Source organism: Hippopotamus amphibius, chromosome 7 (genome assembly GCF_030028045.1).
Source record: "Hippopotamus amphibius kiboko isolate mHipAmp2 chromosome 7, mHipAmp2.hap2, whole genome shotgun sequence".
NCBI lineage: Eukaryota > Metazoa > Chordata > Mammalia > Artiodactyla > Hippopotamidae > Hippopotamus > Hippopotamus amphibius.
The window spans coordinates 30,404,752-30,429,407 of NC_080192.1; the positions used below are offsets into that span (position 1 = coordinate 30,404,752).

General features: G+C 35.8%; 1 protein-coding gene across 1 annotated transcript in view; it reads left to right on the forward strand.

Moving 5' to 3' along the window:
* ATP2B1 (ATPase plasma membrane Ca2+ transporting 1) overlaps window positions 1-24,656 on the forward strand; it is a 115,193-nt gene that overhangs the window by 73,575 nt on the left and 16,962 nt on the right. The window contains exons 6-15 of the mRNA XM_057742793.1: window positions 2,073-2,213; window positions 4,657-4,695; window positions 5,581-5,742; window positions 7,161-7,375; window positions 9,853-10,095; window positions 11,414-11,655; window positions 11,801-12,038; window positions 17,896-18,075; window positions 18,716-18,803; window positions 19,170-19,276. Of these exons, the coding sequence (XP_057598776.1) occupies window positions 2,073-2,213; window positions 4,657-4,695; window positions 5,581-5,742; window positions 7,161-7,375; window positions 9,853-10,095; window positions 11,414-11,655; window positions 11,801-12,038; window positions 17,896-18,075; window positions 18,716-18,803; window positions 19,170-19,276 (1,655 nt within the window). The remainder of the gene's footprint in view (window positions 1-2,072; window positions 2,214-4,656; window positions 4,696-5,580; window positions 5,743-7,160; window positions 7,376-9,852; window positions 10,096-11,413; window positions 11,656-11,800; window positions 12,039-17,895; window positions 18,076-18,715; window positions 18,804-19,169; window positions 19,277-24,656) is intronic.

Here is a 24,656-nt window from a genome sequence, read left to right on the forward strand (position 1 = left end):
TCTTGGATATATAATGTATTTACATTTAGTGTACACTTATTTTACTTCTTCCTTGCCAACTTCTAAGAAATTGTGGTTAGTGTTAACCAAGTAAAATCTATGATCTTTCCAAAGGAGAGGGAAGCTAGCTGGTCATACCTAACTGCCATAGACTGACTGGGCCACAGTATTTGGTGAACTGAGGTAGTCTCCTCTTGCCTTTTTGCCATGTATACAACATGGGCTTTGATACACATCTAGCTTACTTACATAGTGCTTAGCTCTTCAGATTGACATCCTTTAACAGAACCTTGGTCCTTTTCAGTTTTAAGAGAGATGGCTGGTAAGTTTTTGTAGACATAGGTTCCCGACACACTAAGTATACCAAGAGGACTCTATAAATTTTCCATGTTTAAGAAAAGACTGAAATAACTTTCTGGAGTCCCTTATCACAGTACGGGTGGGAAAGTTTTTCTGCATTTATTTCCTTCTTCCAAAAATGTACTGAAAACATGAAATGGATTTATTTTTAAATTTATTCTCATGATGCCATCTCTCACTGCTGTTCTTGGCTTTTTAAATTTAGATGTTTAAAAGCAGTTATTCAGTTTACAGTGGGGATATGACCAAAACAAAAACTGTTTACTTTGCCTGAGCATATTAGCTGCCAACATTTGATTACCTGTGGTAAAGAAGAACAGAACATAAAAAACTGAAATTTGCTGAAAGCTAGACTTGTTCAAAGAAATAAACTGTCTTTTACATTTAGTCCTTGCTCAATAAATATTATTTCACTGTCCTTAATTTCATTTCTTGTATCCCTTGCATTTTTACAGGCAAAGAAGCTAGTAACTAGTGAAATAGTCAGAATATAGACTTTTTAAAGCAAGAAAATCAAAAGCCTAAAAAATTTATATTGGATAAATTACTAAGTAATTAATAGCCAGGTATAAATTCTTAAGTACTGGAGTAAGTACATATGCTTTACAGTCTTATTTTGCAAATAACAGTTGAACATTGATTTGGTACACAGGATGGTAGTAGGCGCTACAGACCCTGCCCTCCAGATGGTTGTAAAGTAGGAGAGCAAATAAATAAGAGATAACTATAAAGAAGACTTCATTGCGTATTTTAAAAAGTTAAGTTTTGAAAGCTACTTAAAATTCACAAAAATATTAGTGGGAGAGGTGAGAATCCTTTTAATGAATAAGAGAAAGATGCAGAGGTGTGGATATACAGGTTGGAGCCCTGGGAGCAACCTTAGCAGTGTTATATCATAAGAAGAATATGCCCTCTGTCCTCCAACGGAGCTGAATTGAATCTGCTTTGTCACTTAATAGTTGTATGTCCTTGGGAAAGTTTCTAGGAAATAAAGAATAATAATGCGTGCCAGCTTGCAAGATTGTTGTGAGGGACAGTCAGAATTCAATCCATGTTCCCATCTCTGCTCCCCAGCTTTTTGTCATGGAGGTATATGTTAGAGTAATTGATGAAAAAGTTCAGAGGGTTGGTTGGTCCCCATGTGAAGACTTTGGACTTTATCCAGTAGGCAGTGAGAGTCAGAAGTTTTTGAGCCTTGAGGGGCTTATGATAAAAATCACATTTTAGGAAGGGTAAACCTATTTCAGGATGAACTGGAAAGATAGAAACTAGCTAGGAGGCTGTTGCAGTGATCTAGGTGAGCTGGCATGATAGCCCGGGTTAGAGAGAGGTTGTGGGGTTGGCTTAGGAATATGGCATTTGCTGTTGTGTAATCCTTCTGGTTGTAAGCACATTTCTTTATAAGTGAAATGTCCCTAATAATACAGTTATAATTTAAATATTGAACCCCTAAAATTCCAGGCAAGGTGCCAAGCACTTTACACTTATAGACTTAATTTGAGTCTCATTTTTACAAAGTATAGGTACTGTTATCCCCATTTATGGACTAGTAATTGAAATGTTACAATTTGCCCAGTATCACATGATAAATAAGTGGTAGAGTGCGCTTTGAACTCAGATGACTTACTAAAGACCTAAAACCTTAAGCACAAGAATTTAGGCTTGATTTAATGTCTTGTTGAATTTTAAAAACAAATTTTCTGTTGTTATAGGTACTCATGTAATGGAAGGCTCTGGAAGAATGGTAGTAACTGCTGTAGGTATAAATTCTCAAACTGGAATTATCTTTACCTTACTTGGAGCTGGAGGTGAAGAGGAAGAGAAGAAAGATGAGAAGAAAAAGGAAAAGAAAAGTAAGAATAGCAATATGCTATTAGAATTGATATTTGGAAATACGGCAGGTAGATTGTAAGAACTCATCCAAAAAATATGCCGTTTCATCAGATTTTGATATGAAGAGTTCTGCAAAAAGTTAGTTACCCAACCTAGTACTTTCAAGTGGTAGAGTTGGTAGAGGGGGAGTTTTTTTTTTAAGGGTTAGTAGTCCATGATGGGCTTTGTGAAGGTATCACTCCACTTTACCATAGCCAGGTGTATTCAGCATCTCCTTGAACACTTCAAATCTCCCTGTCATTCGACCAGCAAAATGAATTAAACTCCCACTTCCTTTGCTTATTTTTTTTGCTACCTCAGTAGTAGCTTTCCTTGTCAAATATCACATTTTGGCCTTACTGAGCTTTTCATCTTTTTGAAGTTTTCTACTACTCACATATTCCAGTCTGTACTTACGTAGTTGGTTTTTAGACATAAGATCAAGACTTCACTTTGACACCTCGTATATGTTTGCCTTGTTATATTCAGCGCATCATTAAATATCAAGGTTTTAAATTTTTAATCTTGATCCATTTTATCTGTTGTCTCTCCAAGGGATCTATTGTCAGCAAACTTGATAACCATAGTTTATCCACAAGGATCTTATAAGAAGCTCTGTTATATATAGGGACGTAGCTCAGGATCACTTGGTTGGGGAGTATGTCCCTTTCTTAAAAAAAGCTCCTCCCCCTTTATTCCAGAGTTTTTCCCTTTAGGGCAACAGCAGTTTACTGTGGTTTAACCGCTTAGATTTATTTGTTTACCTAAGCTAGTAAGCCCATATTTCTTTCACACACATAAGTGTTTTGAGATCGTCTAAAATAAATGCCATACTAAAAATCTTGGCTTGCTATATCCACAGAAGTGTTTTTAATATTTAGGTGTTTTGTTTTATTCTTAGAGTTTTGTCTTTAGCTATGAAATCTTTATTTCAAACAGAAATATGTTTGAAAAGTTCTGGCTGCAAGCAAGGGAGGCAAGCCCCACATTCTAGGTTTTTCCTTTCCCACTCCTCACAGTAGCCTTCCATGTGCCACCTTAAGCTTTCTTAAGGCAGAGTGGGAGTCAATTTGGAAAGCAGTATGTAGGTGATAGCATTTATTGACCTGCTTTATATGCATTATCTCAGTAATCCTTACAACCATACCAAAAAAGACTTTTTTATCTTTTTTTACCGATGAGTAAACTGAGACTTGTGGAAGTTGCATAACTTGCTCCAGGTCAAAGATCTAGTTAGTGGCAGATCAGACCCACTTGTCTGACTCAGGAGCCTATGCTGTTAACCATATACTGTGTCGCATCGTGATTTATAGGAGGCTGAAGTCTCCTTAACAGACGCTATTAAAAAAGAAAGGGAAGTTTGCATCATGACCTTGTTCTTATTGACCCTATGGTTTCTTTTCCAGTAAGCACCCTTTTTTCCAAGATCTTAACATTTAACTGACTGTCTACTATTTTTGATTCTTGGGGTGGGGTGGGGGCAGGGTGTGGAATGGGACACACCATTTTTCCATCTGTGGACTTCCAGTTATTCTCCCATTCCCTTGAATAAATTAATATTATATATTAATATAATCCATGGTAATCTGTCTCCATTCCCTTCAAAATCTGGACTGTGAATGTTTGGTCTCTTTCCAAACTTGAGCTCATTCAAAGCAGCTAGGTATTCTGTCTCCTCACCAGTGTTGAACATCTGTTCCTCTTTGACTGTATTTGTTCTACATTTTCCAATTTGAAGGTAGCTCTCCTTGATAGAGAAGTTGAAAGAAGAGTAAGCTGAATGGTTCTCTTTCCTCTTTGTCATTTTTAATATTATACTGCCTACTGCAAACAATAGACCTGTTCCCTCCCTGATTGCTTTTTACTTTAGACATTCTCATCTTTCTGTTTTCTCCGAATCTAAGCTAATAGTTGTAGTAGTCGCACTGGCTTATTTTGTACCTTCATATTCTAGTTTTACTTGCCTGCCTCCCCTGTCTTTTATACATACCGATCTGGTTCTCATTCCCATCGGAGCTCCCGTGTGCCTGTTGTCCTCCTATGACATTCTTCCCTCCCTCTCTACTCCTTCCCATTTCTGCATTCTCAGGCTTATATCTGTATTTAGTTTGAAAAACTCTTGCACCGTATTTGGGTATATTGCAGCATAAAAATGAGTAAAGTCTTATGGAGAAATCAACCAGGTATAGATGCCCCAAATTATTTTCAAGTGTTCCACCATGGTTAAGACCTAGGGAATGATTGAGCCAGCAGGTCATTATGAGCCAGTTGCTTTCTAATCTGTATGTGTACACACACACACACGCACACACACACACCATTGTGTAACAGTTCTATTATAGAAATGTGAGCTACCTTTGCATAATTTAGCATGGCTGTATTCATTTCTTTTGGAAAGCTTTAATTCCCATTTTGTTCCTACAGATAAAAAACAAGACGGAGCTATTGAGAATCGCAACAAAGGTAAATTCAGGAGGATAAAAGTACACTTACCTTGTTCTCATTATACCCAAAAATATATCTGTTGTGTACTGTATTCATCCAAAAGTAGGATGTGTGTAGCAGGGAAAATGAACAATCTATATTACTTGGGTGTGTGTCTCTTTTGTCAGTGCCTGACTCATGCTGCCTTTACAGTGTTAATAAGATTTTTTTTTTTTTTTTTTGCTGTTTTTTTTTTTAATTTTATTTTTTTTTAAATTTTTTTGGGGGTACACCAGGTTCAATCATCTGTTTTTATACACATATCCCCGTATTCACTCCCTTCCTTGACTAATAAGATTTTAATTATGACTTGTGGTAGTTAGCTTAGAAAAGTCTAGATGTAGGTAACTTTAAACTTAAGCATTTCGGGTATTTTCTCATTGGTTACTATATGATTGCTAGCAAAAATGCATAAGAAACAAAATATATAATGTAAATTTTTTGCCTCTATTTAAGAGTGTAAGCATATGTACATTTCTCTATATATGTGGTCCTACATAATGTTCTACATTACAGTCATAACTTATGTGGGAGGCTTTTATAGTGTTTGGAATGTCTCATTATCTGACACAACACACAGGAGGAGAAATGATTTGGTATTTAGCTCTTTCAGGATCCTGTATTTCTTCTTATGCCTCATCCCTATTTCCTAGCACCACATTCTCAAATCCGGTACAAAGTTTCAAAACCTGGTGTCACTATTGTCTTATTTTCTCTGGGTAGACACAGACATACACACAGATCTAAGTGTTTAAATCTTTGTGTTTCTATAAGAAATTGATTTTTCCCCCCAGAAATTGCTTGAAGATGTTGTGTGTGCCTTTAACATGTATAACATGAAGTTATATTTACTCTTGAATGTAGCAAAAGCCCAGGATGGTGCAGCCATGGAAATGCAGCCTTTGAAGAGTGAAGAAGGTGGAGATGGTGATGAAAAAGACAAAAAGAAAGCAAATCTGCCAAAAAAGGAAAAATCTGTTTTACAAGGGAAATTGACAAAGCTGGCTGTTCAAATTGGCAAAGCGGGTATGATATATACGAGAAAACAAGATGTTTTGTGTTAAAATATGCTAACTTTCTATTTTAAAATCATCTTTTGACACACTTAAGACTGAAAACCATTGCTCTGTGAGTGGAAGGGGAGCTAGAAATATTTTCAGTTTTATCTGCAATGTACGAGGCCTTTGAGATATAGATCCTCATAATATTTTGCAATTTGGGAACTACTGTCTTCATTTTACATAGGGGGAGTGTCCTCTGTCAACCAGCTAATACGTAGGTGGTCGGGTTAGGATTAGCTCCTGAGTCTGCCCAATTCAAAAGCCCATGCGCTCCTCTCTGAATTTCTGGGAGCAATAGAGAGAGGACTAGCAGTGGGGTTACTCCATACAGATGACCCAACTATATTTTAATAAAAAGAGATTTCACCACACATTTTCTCATCTTTTTACTGACGATGAAAAAAAAATTAGAGATGTGTTTTTCCGAAAGTTATAGTTTATTTAAATTGAATGGATTAGTTAGAACATCATCCTGGTGAGGCTGAAGTTATAAATTACAACCATCCCTAGAAAACGCCTGTTAATAGAACCACTCTTCAGGGAAAGAAAGCAAAACAGAGCTCTGGCTAAAAACAGAGCATGTCCTTCAGCAGCAGCATCTTCATGAAGACGCAGGCAGCCAAGTCAGCGTTTACCATCAAAGTCACTTACATGGCATCATTCTGTTACTGCCTAGGAGTATGTTGGAAAAAGTTAAGCTTTTGCTTCTGTCCTCAAAAAGCTTATTAGCTCATAGCAAGTATTTGTTTTTTGTCATATGTACCTGTGATGGTATTTTAGTAGAAGCTGCATTGGATAACCAGACCCAGATACGTGGACAGGCCTTATTTTGTAATACACATTTATAAGGGGAAACATATCCCACAAAATAGAAAGGTAAATGGTTTGTAATATGTGATTAACTCTTGGTTTTCTGAGTTAATAAAGCAGTAAGGATAGATGAAAAAAATTAATTTCGGTAATTTGTGTTTTTTCAGAAAAAACAGGGTTGAATGTTTAATTCTAGGTCTCCCCATTGATCAGATTCTTATCTTCTCTTCTGTCATTAAGCAGCTTATACTAAGCTTTTGGTATTTCCTTGTCATTGCTTATTATTTTGTCTCAGCTTTAATAGAAGACTGAGGATGCAGTTAAGTCTAGAAAAGAATCATAAATACTTTTTTCCCAGTTCTTCTGGGTTTTGGGACTATACTTGGAAGCAGAAATTAAATCTGACAATGTCAAGTGATGAGTTAGGTGCAAAAAAGGAGGTAATCGTTTCTCAGAGAAATTAAAATAAATATCACCAAAGTAGTTATAATTCTTCCAGTGGCTAATACGTAACTGAAAGTCGTGTCTGGAATATTTAATAATTACATTCTCCTTTTTTTTATGTCCTGTAAGGTTTGTTGATGTCTGCCATCACAGTTATCATTCTCGTATTATATTTTGTAATTGATACATTCTGGGTTCAGAAGAGACCGTGGCTTGCTGAGTGCACACCGATTTACATACAATATTTTGTGAAGTTCTTCATTATTGGAGTTACGGTTTTAGTGGTAGCAGTGCCAGAAGGTCTTCCACTTGCAGTCACTATCTCACTGGCATATTCAGTGAAGGTGAGTAGAAAACAGCTAAAGTCTCAACTGGTGTAGAAAATACCCAACTGGTTACTCTTTGCTTTTGGGTTGTGGAACTAGTGAATTTCCATAAATGTACACTGTTTTCTTTAGAAACGCTGTCTTTGATCCCCTTCTCCCCCCAGTTGAAGATCTCTGCATCGAGACCTATACACTCCTGGGAGGGCAGCCTTGACACAAAGCTAAGCATAACGTAGCTGGGGAAATTTCTAGCTTAATTTTCCTCACATGAGAGTTACGTTGTCCTGTCCCCTCCTGTTTCCAATCTGTAACATCAAAGTAAGCATGTTTGTCATTTGCCTGTGGTATAAGAGCAGAGAAATTTACTTGAATCCAACTGTCTAAGGCCTCCTCGTTTCTACACTTGGACCCTCGTGACCCCACGGTCCTGCCTTCATACAATAGGCAGACTCATATTCGTAAAAAATAATTCACATCACTTTGTTTCCTGTGTAAAACCCTCCAGTGGCTCCTTGTCAGACTGAGAGTGAAATCCAAGGCTCCTTGCTGCGGCCTGCAGGGAGGGCCCTGCCCCATTCTGGCCTTTGTTTTCCTCTAGTGCTCGTCTCCCTCTCTGGTCCAGCTTCTCTCTGGTCCAACTTTGCTGCTGTTTCTCAAATACCCCAACCCTGTTCTCATTTCAGGACCCATGTGTTCCTTCCTTTGAATCATCAGCTCTCTAACTTCGCTCAGGTCTCTTCACATGTCATCTTCTCTGACCACTCCATTTACAGGAGCTCAGTCCTTGTTCTCTAAGTAGAACGCTGAAAAAATGAGCTTCGATGGCTTAGCTAACTGCTGTGTACCTAAAGGAATATTCTGTTTGAAGGTTATTAATTTACTTTTTTATCAATTTTATATCTTATTGGGAAAAGGTGAATTGGATTTAAAAAAGATTTACTTTGGACAGTTTTGATCTTTCTTTCAAATCAGCTTCACATGTAAAATTATACCTAATGAAAGAATGCTGCTCTTGTCAATTTTCTGATGTTAATTAATATTTCTCCTTAAATAGTATTGCTGACAGAGAGCAATACAAAGTAATTGGTCATAGTTGCTGCTCTAGCACTCTTCTCTTCAGTGTTCCTAAGAATTTTCAATAGATCTATCATGATAAGAATATTTTTTTGCTTACTGTTTGAGTTTATTTTCAGGCATTTCACATCTTTTGTTTCAAAAATAAAATGGTAAATGTATCAAAGTAATAATGAAATACAGTGTAATCATCTATTTGTTTTAAAATACTTAGAAATAGTTGGGGTAAACACAAGTTTTAGACACCTGGGTAGAGTCGGTCATTTTATCAATGCTGTCGTTAGTTCACTTTGAATAGTCATTAGTGATATTAATTTTTCAATTGATCAAAAAGATACAGGCAGGATTGATTTGCATTCCTTTGATAGAAAAATGAATAGAAGCATTTTAACTACTGTTAAGTTTTTATTAAATGTTTATTTTAGCTCAAATGTTACTTTTCTTTTCACTGAGGTATAGTGCTTATGGCTCCTCTGTTAGGGTTTGGCAAAACTGAACACGTTTTCTTTATTGCAGAACTTCCTCCTTTTAATCTTTAGTGTTAATGTAAATCACAGTAATCTTCCCTCGACATATTTATTTCTTCAAGGAACCAGTTTCTTGTGGTTTCTTGCACGTTTGTAGTCACAGAACATACTTTGTAAAATAACTCTGCAGTTTTTAACCCATTTCAGGTATGTTTTAAGAATCAGTTATCAAGCATTTTAACCTAAAAGCCTTTTGGAGCTACAGTGAAACTTTTTTTTTTTTTTTGCAACTTTTTTTCTTGTAAATAAGAGGAAGGGATGATCCTAAGGATGAGAATACCAAGTGTACCAATATAAATGGAAAAGATAAAAAGTGATCCTTTCTGGTTTTGATATATCACGTCAATCAATCTATCAGAGTTTTTTAAAAAAAAAAAAAGGAAAATCAGGCAGCTACATGCCCACAAACTGTGTATTTTAACTGATAAAACCTACTTTTTCCTTGGTGACTGATACTAGAATCTTTTGTTTTCCACTTTATAAGGAGACTTAATCCTTACGTGTAATATACTCTTATGTGACTGTAAGTACCTCTGTACTTAGAGTACAAATTGTCATTGCTCTTGTAATTTGAGGACACTTTGTAGAAGCTTTTGGAGGCGTATAGTCAACATGATTTGCATGTGGGTGCAGGTATCTGTATTCATTTACTAGATTCTGTGATGTAGTTGGGAAGTGGTTGAAACCACTGAAAGCTAGTACTCTATTTAGCTTATTTGATAGGTCAAATATACTAAATTCAAATTCCTCCAGTATTAAATTGATGCTTTATACTGTGTATCCATGTAAAGTTGGGAGTGTTCGTTCTGATTTTAAAGCAGTTTGCAATCATTTTAATATAATGGGGTCATTGGTTTTATGTGTAGCTTAACTACATTTTTTTTGTCACTGTAGAAAATGATGAAAGATAATAATTTAGTAAGGCATCTGGATGCTTGTGAAACCATGGGAAATGCTACAGCTATTTGTTCAGATAAAACAGGAACATTGACAATGAACAGAATGACAGTTGTTCAAGCTTACATAAATGAAAAGCATTATAGAAAGATTCCTGAACCAGAAGCTATTCCACCAAATATTTTGTCCTACCTTGTAACAGGAATCTCTGTGAATTGTGCTTATACATCAAAAATATTGGTAAGATTTCTTTAATGATTAATTTATATATGAAAATTAATTTTTCAGTTTGTGATGATTTGACTCTGTGTAGCTCTTAAGCCCTATTATTACTACTTATAAATTGAAGAACTGAATTGTTAAGCTTTTAAAAGGCATATATCCATATACTGTATTTAAATTTCTTTTGATACAATTTGTGTTACTAGTAAGATCTATTGATCAACATATACATTCTGTTTACTTGTATTTTTCTTCTCCTATATTTTGAATTTCCTGGTTTAGAAACTCTTAAGCCTCATAACCAGAATAAGTCCTTAATTTTAAATTTTTGCTTTGCTCATTTTGTGAAAGACTAGTCTATCTTACTATAGAAGTCAGCTGAATTTACTAGAGAAAATTTTGAAACGATTTCAGCTTAAAATAATATGTTTTATATATGCTTGCTATATGCTCTGTTTGGTTTCTCAGTAGATCCTACCTATAAGGCGATCCTTAAAGCTTTTGGGACTAACGTAATATAGTCCTAGACTTGAACTACCTTAGAGTAAAATGTTTTTAACTTTGCAAGTTTTAAAAGTTTCATTTATAATATAAAGCATGAAATTGTTTGGCTGATGTGTGTTCTAGTGATTTGTGGAGGAAGGCCATAAGCAAAGTTAATATTGCACAAATTGGATTATTGGACTGGAAAGTTGTGAGATCTTGGTTCTAGATCTAGCTTTGCCTTTTACTAGCTGAAAGTCTGAGCTTTACTTTCTCTAACTGTTAATTAAAGATGGTTACATCTGCCCTTAATACTGTTGTGATAATTACGTAAGGAGGTATTTGTGAAGATACTGTGAAGGAAATAAAGTTTTTATATATATTTAAGGCAACAGTGCTTTATTTTAATGCTTATACTTTTATTTTAAGCCATAAAAATTGGTGAAGTAGATTTAATTTTGAATTATTTAATGTAAACATTCAATAAAAACAAGAGAGAAGGAAAGTTGTATCAGGAACCAACTTTAAACGTTATATGTCTTGTGTCACTTAATTCTTGGGTCAGAAGTGCTCCTATTTTCCAGATGCTAAAGCCAAGGACCACAGCAGTTGGGTAACTTGCCAAAAGTTCACATAGCTAGTAACTGGCAGGGCTGAGATTGGAATCCATGTCATTTTTGCCCCAGAGCTTCTTTCCACCTTGCTTTTTCTATGTCCCTCTTTGAAATGCTGGTACTAATAGAAATTTTCTATATAATTTTGTTTTAGAATGTCTCGTTCTGTTTTACATTGTAAATTAAACTGTCGTAGAAAAACAAGATGATACTAGCTTCTAAACCTTTTTCTCTTATAGCCACCAGAGAAAGAGGGTGGATTACCTCGTCATGTTGGTAATAAAACTGAATGTGCCTTGTTGGGACTTCTTTTGGATTTAAAACGGGATTATCAGGATGTTAGAAATGAAATACCAGAAGAAGCACTGTACAAAGTCTACACCTTCAATTCTGTTAGGAAGTCCATGAGTACTGTCCTGAAAAATTCAGATGGAAGTTATCGAATATTCAGCAAGGGTGCATCTGAGATAATTCTGAAAAAGTAAGAGTAAAATGCTTAGATGAATAAATTGGTAACTATAGTCACTTTGTGGAATACCTACTATGTTGTTATTGTTGCTATTTTCTTTTTGTGAACATTAGGCATTTGTTAATTATTGATGTTTGGATTCAACATTTCCTTATAGGTGTTTCAAAATCATGAGTGCTAATGGTGAGGCAAAAGTATTCAGACCAAGGGACCGTGATGATATTGTAAAAACTGTGATTGAACCGATGGCATCAGAAGGCTTGAGAACCATATGTCTTGCATTCAGAGATTTCCCAGCAGGAGAACCAGAACCAGAGTGGGATAATGAAAATGATATTGTCACCGGCCTTACATGCATTGCTGTTGTGGGGATTGAAGATCCTGTGAGACCTGAGGTGGTGAAACATTCTGTGTTCTGCATGTGCAGAAGGCGCTGACTGTAACCAGTTTTCTAGTAAAAGTCTTAGTGTTTGTGATTTTATTTCTCTCCTATGTGAATCCAAGATAAGTGAAATAATAGTGCTTGTGATGCATGTGCTACCTGTTTATGGTTTTTAATTAGGTAACTTCTCTTTAGGATCCTGTATGTTTATAGCACCGTAACCATTGCCTTGAACTGGGTAGGTTTTTTCAGCTGATATTTATATTAAATTACATAATAAACACCATTAAATTATTTGTTTTCATGGTTTGTAGTCCAGCACTGTCCAGTAGGACTTTTTGCAACTATGGAATTGTTCTGTGTTGTTCTGTGTTATAGCAACTAGCCACATGTGACCGAGTTTTTGAGGTGTGACTAGTGTGACTGGAAAACTGAATTTTTAAAAACTTTTTTCAATTTATACTTAAACATCTTGCTACCATATTGGCCAGTCTGCAGCCCTAGACTTTTTCTTCCTTTTTTTCTTTTCTTTTTTTTTTTTTAAGCTCTTTATTGGAATATGATTGCTTTACAGTGTTGTGGCAGTTTTTGCTGTGGACTTTTTTTTCTTTATATCTTTTTTATTTTTATTTTTAAAGTTTATTGACCAACTGCTGTGTGCCAGACACTATGCCAGGATACTGGAGACATAAAGATTTTTGAGATCTGGTTCCTGGCCTCAAAGAAGTCACTGTCCTTGGGTGGGGATGGACAAACACATAATTATAACCAGGACGTTAGTACATAGATACATATGCAGAGCATGTTGTATGAACACAGAACATGAGCTCCCCAACCTTCTAACGTAATAACATATTTTTATTGCATTCTTACTGTGTGCCAGATATTATGCCAAGTGCTTTACATGTAGTATTTCACTTAATATTCACTTCTGATTTATAAGTATTATTACTTATTTGAAAGATGAAAAAAATTGAGATGTATAGATGTTAGCTCCAGACCATATAGCTAGTGTGTTCAAACCCAGCTCTGTATACAATACGGGTGCTTAAAAGACCACTGTGCTATATTAACCACGAGAGGGGTCAAGTAAGACTTCCTAGAGGTTAATTACTTGATGTGAGTCTTAAAGGATGAAGAAGTATTAGCTAGACTGAGAGAGAGAGAGAGCAGTAAGCACATTGTGAGCAAAGAAGCAACATGAATAAGAGCGCAAAGGCAAAAACAGGTTTTGTGTAGTGACTGTCATCAACTAATTGATTCAGCACCCAATGTGTAGTACCAGGCACTCTTCTAGGAACAGGAAATACTGCAGTAAACAAAATAATTATGAAATTTATACTCTAGAGAGGTAACACAACATAAACAGATAAGATGACAGGTACATAGACAGTATGCCAAGTGAAAACACACCCTGTGAGGAATAAGACTTGGTCCCTGCCCTCATAGGCCTTATATTCTAGTTGGCGTGGGGTAGCAGGGGCCATCAGATGTGACTATTGCAAGTGTGATAAGGACTGTAAAGGATATGCACAAAGTGATAAAGAGCAGAGAGAGACCACATTAAGAATCTCTGAAGATACAACATTTGAGTTGAGATCTGATGGCTGTAAGTGAGCCAGCCATGTAAGTAGCTGCAAGAACAGTATTCCAGGAAAATGGAACAAAAAATACAGGAGCCTTAAGGTGAGAAAGTATTTAGCTTTTCAGAGATGGAAAGGAGGCCAGTGTGGCTGTAAGTTTGCACAAGAAAGGGCAGACGAGATTATCTTTGGCCTTACTAGGCAATAAGGGCTCTGAATTTTATTCTGAAATTCAGTGGGAAGTCATTGAAGATATTCAGGCTAGGAAGTGACATAATTCTTGTTGTTAAAATAGTATTTGGGGTACTATGTAAGAAATGAATTAAAAAGAAGAGTAGAAGCAGGGAACCCAATGAGATTATTGCAGGAGTAGAAGCAGGGAACCCAGTGAGATTATTGCAGTGATCCCAGGCAAGAGATGACGGTGGCTTAGAACTACAATTGTGGCAGGGAAGATGGAAAGAAAGGTAGGATTTCAAAGTAAATGGAGGTAGAACCAATAGGAGTGAACATGTTGGGTTTGGATATATTCTTTCTGACTTTATTGAGATGTCTGAAACATCCAATTACGTGTCAAGTAGGCAGTTGGACCTAGAAGCCTGAAAGTGAAGTAGGCTGGAGAATTCACATATGAGGCTGAAGTAGATCTCTCATTGACAAAAGTGTGTAGCTAGAGAAGTAAGCTTAGGACTGAGATATCTCCACAATTAGATCTCCTCTGGAGGAATGGAAATCAGTCTCCAGCTTGTATAACCGAGTGGCTGGTAGATGGTATTACCAATGTAATGAGAGAATCAGATGAAGCTCCCTATTTAGAGATCAAGATAAATTCACTTTGGGGTTTTGGAGTCAAATGCTTATGAAACATCCAGGTGGATCATGTTTGCCAATCTTTGGTCAAAGGAAAACCGTTCAAAGTTTTATACATTGATTTATAGCTTAAATCTTCTCTAAATATAATATTAAATCAAAATGTCTTCGATTTTTGTCCTTTGAAAGTTGTATTGCTCAGTTTGTGTTCTTGACACTGAGGTTGATGGACAGTTTTATCCTTTTTTAAGCATGTAAGTTGCAATTAATTTCTTCAGTCTCACAAAATGAGATGAGTACTTTCATACTAAAATGAGACAGTGTAATAGGAGGTAGCTTTCCTGAGTGGGTCTTCTGGATTGTACACGTCTGATGTAGAGAGCATCTTGATTAATTAGATATCTAAAATAAATCTAGCTTTATTTCATATGCATAGATACTTAAACAAAATGCTTGACTTCTCTTCAGTTTACCTGTAAAAGTGGAGATAGTTTGTGAGTTTTAAGTGAAAGTATTTGGTGGTTAGTGTACTATTAATAAATTTAGTTTACTTTCTTAAATATTATTTGCCACATAGCTTTAACCAAGACCAGTTTCTCCCTCTTATTCATTGTTTCCTATTCCAAATGATCTCAGGGTACCACGCAGTGAGTGCTAAGATGGACAAATCTGGGTTACTTTCTATCTCAAATTAGAAATGAGAAATACATTTATACAGCAGACGAGTGTTTTCAAAATTAAATATTGATTTTTTTAAACAATAGAGAGATGTATAATATGAAAGCACAGTTCCGTCTAGGTAGGCCATGAAAGCTCCCAGAGATGTTACATTTATACTGTATTTACAACAGAAGTCACAAGCAGCATACAGGCCAAAGTTAGCCTTCAATCAAGTTATCTGTGGACTGTGTGTGTGTGTGTGTGTGTGTGATGTGCATGTGTTTAAAACATCAGGTATTGAGAGAGTGCACACACATCTGGGTTTCTGCTTTCTCTTGAAATTATAGATTCTGTTAACATTTCTACCATGATAGAAATAGGCTAGAGCTGAGTGCTCTTCCATTAGAGTTGTCTTGGATTTGTCACTTTTCAGTTTTTTTTCCTTCATTTCTGTTACTACCTTCATGGCGCTGTGCGTATTTTCTTCTGAGACGTCTGTTCTAGTAGGATTAGCATGGATTTTCTGGTTAGAGAAGAAGAGGAAAGGATTTTGTAGGCAAAGGGAATTACAGAAGCAGAGGCACAAAAATGATAGATAGATTATTCGTCTATCCAGCTGTGTATAGTAGAAAAAGATTTTAGATAAATCTAGGAAACTTTTTTCCTAATTCTTTTGTGAAACACAACCATGATACTTAAAACTTTTAACAATAATTCCTAAATATTCGTTATTTAAAAAATTTCCTAAATTGTGTCACAAATGTTTATTCAAATCAGGATCCAAAGTCCACACATTAAATTTACTGCCATGCCTCTCGAGTCCCTTTCAATCTAAAGGCTCTATAGGTTTCCTCCCTTTTCCATTCTTTCAATTTGTCTGTCAAAGAACAAATTGTTTTTTTCTTCCAATTAGCAAGTAAACTATTGTTTTTTTGCAAATTATTTGTAAAAGGACCTGGAGAGTTTTCTACATTCTATAATAGATTTTGCCAATTGCATTCCTTCTGTTTCCTGTGAACTGGTAGTTATATCTAAAGTAGAGCTTCCAGATAAAATACAGGACACCCAATTAAATTTGAATTTCACCTAAACAATGGATTTTTTTTAGTGTAAGAGTGCTCAATAGTGCAGTATTTGATCATGTATTTTTTTTAATTGAAGTTACTCAATTTACAATATTGCATTAGTCTCAGGTGTACAGCAAAGTGATTCGATTATACATATTTTTTCCCTTTTTTTTAAATTCTTTTCCATTATAGGTTATTACAAGATATTGAATATAGTTCCCTGTGCTATATAGTAAATCCTTGTTTTTTTATCTACTAGGAAACTGTTCTGAAGTTCGTGTTCTGTTATGCTGAGAACTTTGTGGTTTACAGTATAACAGTTGAGGAATCATATATTTTTAAGAAAGTGTATTTTTAAAAGAACTCTATTGTCAGGTATTTAAGATGTTTTAAAGGGGAAACAAACATAAACACAGGGATGCCAATAAAAGTGGTTGCAGTAGCTCAGGCAACAAGCATTGGAGACAAGGTGCAGGGAAGGTTTGAGGTAGAATCTGCAGGACTTATTGGCCCAAGGATGTATAGGGTATGGCGATGGAAGAGGTCAGATAGTCTTTATGTTTCTGTTAGATAGAAAACATGGTTTCCCTTTTGGACACCCAAATTCTGATGTCTACTTTTCTGATTGACCTAGGTATCCGGCTCTCACAATGAGCTGGGAAAAATATGTAGACCTGAAAGTTATTAGCATGTAGATGGTAGTTGGAGATTCCAGAATAGGTGAAATAACCCTTAAAAGATCAAGAGTGGGGAAAAAAAGTGAGCTCCCCTTAACCGCAAGGAATACCAATATTTTACTCTGGTGTGGTCTGGGCAGTAAAACTAGAAAGGTAGAAAGCCAACCAGTAAAGAATTGCCTATGGTTGCCAGGGGGAAAAAAGGCGCTTTAAAAAGCCTTTGGCAAATAAATAATGCAAGCAAAGTAAGTCAGGTGATAACTGAAAGTGAAGTCTGAACTAGGATTGTGGCAGTGGAAGAGGAAAGAAGAGATTATTAGAAATATTTCAAGAAATACGAGGGTGAGTCAAAAATTATCTGCACTCCAGTTGTATTAAAATATCTGTTGGCCACACTGTCTTATCAGCGCTTTCTGTTCAAGGCTGTTGTCTCCCCAGTCACTGCTGCGCAGGTATGAACGTGTTACATCAGTTCATTTGTAACTGCAGTGCGAGCAAAAATGGATGCCCCACTTGTGATTTGCAGGAAAGAAGAGCAGCGTGCAGTGATTCGTTCTTGCGGTCTGAGTGTGTGTCCGTCCACACATTTCTGCCCACACTGTTGACAGTCTGCAGAAACTTCGTTTTGAGATATTAAAGCATCCTCCCTATAGTCCTGATCTTGCTGCATGGGACTTTCACCTATTTGGTCCCCTGAAAGCAGCCCTATGAGGACAAGGATTCATTTATAATGAAGAAGTGAAGACAGCGGTGCATTCGTGGCTCACAGCACAGCCTAAAACATTTTTTAATGAGGAAATACAAAAGCTTGTTGACAGATGGACAAAGTGTGTTGAAAAGCGAGATTATGTTGAAAAATGATGTATTTGTCTTTTCTAAAAGTTAATGAAAATAAATCCTACAGCCAGAGTGCGGATAATTTTTGACTCATCCTCGTGTTTAATGTCTTGAGATGAAATTAAAGATGTCATTTGAGGGACTATGAGGCAATGTATATTTGTTCGGTGGGATTTTTCCCCACTCTGGAAATACTAATTTTCTTTTCGTGATGTGAATTTTTCCACATTAACCAGGTACCAGATGCAATAAAGAAATGTCAGAGGGCTGGAATTACTGTGCGGATGGTCACTGGTGATAATATTAATACTGCTCGGGCTATTGCTACCAAATGTGGTATTTTACATCCTGGGGAAGATTTCCTGTGCCTAGAAGGTAAAGATTTCAACAGAAGAATACGAAATGAAAAAGGAGAGGTAAGGGTTTTTTATTTTTTAAGTTGATGTGTTTTTAGTATTTTAGGAATTTCATTGGACAGCTACATCTTGAATATGCACTGTGGGTTAGGCATGACACCTGGGTCAGTGCAGCCCTCACCCCAAGAAGCAAAACAGAGTAGCATTTTAGGAAATAAAGGGGACAAGTGATAAAGAAATTTGCCCTAAAGGGAGTGAGCACTTCTTTTTTTCAGTCTGGGCCCAAGAAGTACAATATGTGTAAGCGAGTGATAGGAGATGAATTTGGAAAGGTTGCTATGGAACGTATTTTGGAGACCCCAAACCCTGCATTACTTATGCTGAGGAGTTTCCATTCTCATAGGCAGTGGGGAGACTGTTAAAATTTGATAATACGTGTAACAGTGGTTCTCAGACTTGAGGCTGCAGCAGAGTGACCTAGAGAGCTTTTTGAAACATTGATCTCTAGGCCCCACCTCAGAGTGTAAGATAGGCCTTGGGTTTCGCTCAGCAATTTCCATTTCTAACTAGTTCCCAGGAATTGCTGATACTGCTGGTCTGTTAACCACATTTTGAAAACCACTGATACAAATGCTGGATAGCTAATTTGGAATTAGAAAACTAGGCTTGGGCACACTTTAACTGTGACAAAAATTTATAGATTGAGCAAGAGCGGATAGACAAGATTTGGCCAAAGCTTCGAGTGCTTGCAAGATCCTCCCCTACTGACAAACATACACTGGTGAAAGGTGAGTAGATTTTACAATTATTCCACAATTTCTTAATACAGAAATGCGTTCTGCCTCCTAAAATAGTAATAGATACTGAGTATTAGATTGAATCGTGGATATCATCTTTTCCAATAAAATCTAAATACGTCCTTTTGATACTTTAGGTGAATTTTATTCAGCTTCAGTGATTAAAACAGAACATAACTCCTAATACAACAATTTCTGGAATTGTTCCTTGCCCAACATCTCAGTAGTTTCCATTTCTCTATGTTTAATTATTTTAAACTTTGAGTCTGTAAAACTGACTAGCCAGGGTATTATGCAGAATCACTTTATTAATTAAACAGATTATTTTTACAGCACAATTATTTACTTTTATTTCAGGTATAATTGACAGCACTGTCTCAGAACAGCGCCAGGTTGTAGCTGTAACTGGTGATGGTACAAACGATGGCCCGGCATTAAAGAAAGCTGATGTTGGATTTGCAATGGTAGGAACTTACCTAATTCAAATATATTCAGATGTGATTTACTGAGTGGATTTCCTGTTTGGTTTGTTTGTTACTAAACTGCTATTGATTTTAAACACTGTCCCTCAAGAGTAGCTTGAGGGATAATATGTAAGCCTAAATTGGTATATAAGTCTAGTTAGTGTATATAATACCTTTGTTTGATGCTGGAAGATGACTTCTTTTGAACAGTTATAATAAGATCATACATTTACATTATACTCTGTAAAATATATAAATGTCTGTCATTCTCATCTAAATCTTACAGCAGTCCTCTTAAATAGGAGACAGGCTTAGAACAGTTATATGTATTTACATTAAGAATATAGTTAAGATTTTCACTCAACTGAAAATATCTTAAGAGTAACTTTTAATAGTAATGATTTCATATATAATAGATGTAATCTTTTTTGTTTGAAAAAAAAATCTACTTCACCCTACCCAAGTTCTCAATTTATATTTGATTATTAAAAGTGCTAGGAAATTTTAACATTTCATTATTATTTTCTTTATACTGTAGCCGAAGTAGTCATGAAATGTTTGCTATAAAATAGATATCATGAAATACATATGCTGTATAAATGTTTAATGATTGAAATTAGATTGTTATATCTTTGAATCTAATCCTGCTAATTTTTCAGTGTTGAAATGAATCTTTGTACTTTCAGTGCCATAGAAAATTTAAGTATTTTATTTAATTTTAATTAGGTTTATTTCATTTTTGGAAAATACAGGTTTGTAATCACAATTCTCAAATCCAAAAATCTGAAAACTGAATTTTTTTCCCTAAATTTGCAGCAGACTCATTTGATTGCAAAATATATTCTGAATGATATGAGGATGTTATTTGTCCCACTTAATATGAACATTCATAGTCATAGTAGCGATATTAATGTGTTTTTATAGGATGCTAACCCTATCTGGGAAAATTAGTGATAGAAGATATGTACCTCATTATCTTTCTAAATTATGAGAAACTTTGAATTCTGAAACACAGTCTTGGCCCCAGGTGTTTCAGATAAGAGAATGTTTATGTATACCAGTGTTTATTTGCATAATTTGTCCCCCTGATATATTGCTGCTAAATAGGGGTTTAGCAGAATCACCACCATGGTAGCTGCCTTTTAACAGGAGTGAGGGAGGTGGAAGAAGGAACTGATATGGGTACAGTACCCTCAACCAATAGCTGTGAACCCAAAGATTCCCACCCTGCCCTATTCCAAACTTATTATGGTAAGCAGTGCACTGGTGTGAACTTCTGAAGAGTTGGGAGAAGTAGCTGAAGGGATGAGGAATGTCTAAGGGCTGTGCCTTTGTCAGTAAGCAGAACAGGACCGTTCATTTTAGAAACACAGAATCACTCACTGCTGCTCTTGAGCCTCTAGCAGAATTCTTACTTCTGCTTTCATCTGGACAACTGACCAGGGAGGCACTTATGTACAATTCATTTTAATATTTAAAAACAAAACAGAAAACAGAAAACTTTCTTCCTAAAACTTAAGTGTTAAAGGCAGATACTAAGGGTTTAAATAAATGCAGGTAAATATAGAAATTCAAACAAAAACACAGTACGGCAGCTACTCTGATTTTTAATCCTTGAAAATTTTAGGCCCATTTTACCACTTTTTTTTTTTTTTAAAGGTAGCACATCCCCCCCCAAAAAATCTAAATGTATTTTTTTTATTTTTTTATTTTTTATTTTTTATTTTTTTTGGGGGGGGGTACATCAGGTTCAATCATCTGTTTTTATACACATATCCCCGTATTCCCTCCCTTCCTTGAGAAATGTATTTTAAATGTACAGAGAAAGAATAAGTGCTTAGTGGCTTGGACTTGAACGCACTGTTGCTCAGGATTGAATTTACTTGGTGTATTTGTTCAGTTCTTCAATTTCATATTTTAAAACTGAAAGACAAAATTATTTGTCTTGGGCTTTTATTAGACACCCACAAGAAATTGCTATTGATTAGTTCTTTTTAAACTTGTCTCTTATTTTTCAGGCAGAAATAGCATTTTAAAACACTTTATTCTGTCTCTTTATGTATGTGTGTGTGTATACACACATACACACTTATATTTAGCAAATTCAACATTAAAATAAACAGTAATAAAATAGAGGGGCTCTAATGTGAATACATTATTAGCTTGCAAAGAGGTCTGGCATTTTCCCCTATGTAGCCACTCCTTTCAGAATTCCTTTAGGTATCAGGCCTCCATGCTGTGTTTAAAATATGTTCACATTATTTTTTAAATTATATTGCATTATTCTTACAAAATGCAGTTAACCACACACGTACAGATATTTCTGTCATCAAAGACTGAATGCCATGATGTATTTCTGTAATCAGATATTCATCTGTGGTAGTAAAATCTTCCCTAAGGTACTTAAAATATCTTAATTTAAAGTGTTTTTAAACTTTGGGTTAATAATAATTTGTTTCTTCTCCAAACACTAAGAAGCCGTTTTCAGTGTTCTGGTCCAGAAACATTAGAGGTGAGGAGTTGCTGCCTCCTAAAGGTTCAGCACACAGGGAAGTAAATCACTGAAGCATAGTGGCAGCCAGTGAAGGACTAAACACTGCACAGGGAGTGGGTGCCTCAAGGAAGTCCTTGACTGTCTTTAGAGACAGCGGAAGGTTTTCTGAAAGAGGTGCCATTTGAACAGAGGGCAGCAGAAAAGTACTGCCAGGAGACCCACTGAGAATTACAGGTAGTTTAACTTCACTAGAAGAGGGTGTGGTGTTGGTGGGTACTGGAATGTGACTGTCAGACGGGCCTTGAATATGAAGATGAGGAATCTGTTTTTTTATCCTGTAGATCAGCACTTCCCAAGCAGACTTCTGATGGCAGTAAAACAGAATTGGAGACTCACGGTGAATGCTAGCATAGCTCTAAGAAGCTTAAAAAAAAACCTGTTTTAATGTTTTTTGATGGAGATTTTCCCAGACTTGTTTAACTATGGAACTAGTTTTTACTTGGACACCAATTAACATCTTAAAGTAGCTTTTTAAATTTTGAAAGATTTTCAGCAAAGGAGTATGAGATTTTCATTTGCAAAAGATAGAGGATGATTAGAAACAGGGAAACCCATTGGGTTTAGATGTGTTAAATATGTTGCACATTAAAAGTAAAATATACAGGGAAAATTCCCTGATGTTCCCTGGTGGTCCAGTGGTTAGGATTCCATGCTTTCACTGCTTGAGGGCGTGGTTCAATCCCCGGTTGGGGAACTAAGATCCCACAAGCCTCACAGCGCAGCCAAAAAAATAAATAAATAAGTAAAATATTCAGATTAGGAGCTGAAGACTAAAATTTTAAATTAAGATTGCTTCTTCATGGAATATTTCAAGAAAAGCTTGATTTGGGCTTTGTTTTTATCACAACAATATTGTATAGCATTTACAAAGTCATACAGTTCTATAACACTTAATGACTATGTCCCCTACCACATATCATTTCTTCCAGCTCTTTTTTTGGCTAAAGAAACCAATTATTTTCGCCGATTGTTTTCCTTAGTTGTTTGCCTCCATGTATCTAAATGGCATGATTACAAGGACTTTTTTGTTTTTTGTTTTGATTAATTTTTATTGGAGTATAGTTGCTTTATAGTGTTGTGCTGTTTTCTAGTGTACAGCAAAGTGAATCAGCTGTACATATTCATATATCCCCGCTTTTTTGGATTACCTTCCCATTTAGGTCACCACAGAGCACTGAGTAGAGTTCCCTGTGTTGTACAGTAGATTCTCATTAGTTACCTATTTTATACAAGTGTCAGTAGTGTATATGTGTCAATCCCAATCTCCCAATTCATAGATTTTTTTGTTTTTTTAATATAAAGCATTTGATAATGATTTTTCATTAAGGAAGATAAGGATTTAGCACTTTCACAGGCACACACACAGACACCTGTATGCATCGACGCACACTACCTGTCCTGTAGTTCTTCCATCAGAATTAGAGATCAGTCATTATACTATCCTTATTGTAGTTAAAAATGCTGTTCCAAGCTGAGCCATGTGGTCTATTATAATTACTTGCACAACTTTTTGTATTCCCTATACATTTTCTTTTTCAATTCCCTTGTTCATCTTTAAATTATTTATTTTCTTAGTTTTTTATGTACTTAACACTAATTCATCACCAGATTCTCCTTTCATTACATCCGAGACATCAGGCACTTTTACCAGTTTTGCCTTCTTCCTCCATACCTAAGAATTTCCTTTTTCTCTCTCTTATGTTGGATTTTGAATTTCCTGAATTTGATGTCATCGTCTTTTTTGGTCTACACTCTCCAAGAGTGTAGTAAAGCCATCTCCTCCACGAGATCCCTGAGAAAAAGGGTTCATGAGAGTTAAACTTTTGTGACTGAAATCTCTATTCTTTCGTCAAAGAATCCTCCTTGATACTTAGTATGACTTGGTATAAAAACCTAGGTTGAAAATAATTTTCACTCAGAATTTTGAATTTGTACCTCCACTGTTACTACATACCATTTTGAATTTTGAACCTCCTTTTTGTTTTTGTTTTGTTTTTGTTTTTGGAGGTATATAAGTCTTTCCTTTGTTCTCAGGCCTCTGAAACATCATGATGGTTTGTCTTAGGGCAACTTTTTACTATGAAAACTCATTTTCTTCAATTTTGTGAAATTGTCTTATACTTCTCTTATTTCTTCTCCACTGTCTCTTTGTGGAATAGTCCCCCTGATTTTTGAACCTGTTGGACTTAACTTATTATCTTGTCTCTTTTTTGCTGTCTACCATACCTTTGTCATCTTGCAGGAATATCTCCTCAATTTCTGTTTTTTTCATTTCTATGATCATATATTTAATTTCCAAGGGTTGTTTTTGCATCTCCAAGTTCTTGCTCTTGTTTCATTGCTGTACCTTTTGCCTTCCTAAGGATTTGATTTTTTTTTTTAAATCATCTTTTATCTCTGTATAGTGTCTGTGTCTCCATTTGCCTTTTGGTTTAGTCTCTGTCTTACAGGTTAGTGCTTTCTTCAGATGTCCAAGTGATTCTTAGTTGTCTGCACATTTTACCAGTAGAAAGCTGAAAAGCTTGAAAGCCTTAGGCCTATACGTGGGATTTATCAACCAGAAGCTTCCCAGTAAAGTAATCTGGCTTAGCCATTTCACTGCCTTAGGGTATCTTGAATTTTCAGTATTTTTAGGTCTCTTCTATGATGATCAGGTTTTCAGGAAAGAATTTTCAAATCTGCTGCCTACAGGGCAATGCTGAATACTGGTATTCTGGGAAACGAGTAGAAAAAGAAGGGTGGTGGTCTCCACATTCATTAAACAGAGTTACTCTTAACCCCTTTTTTTTCAATATAGCACCTCTATACTCAGCAGCACTTGGCATC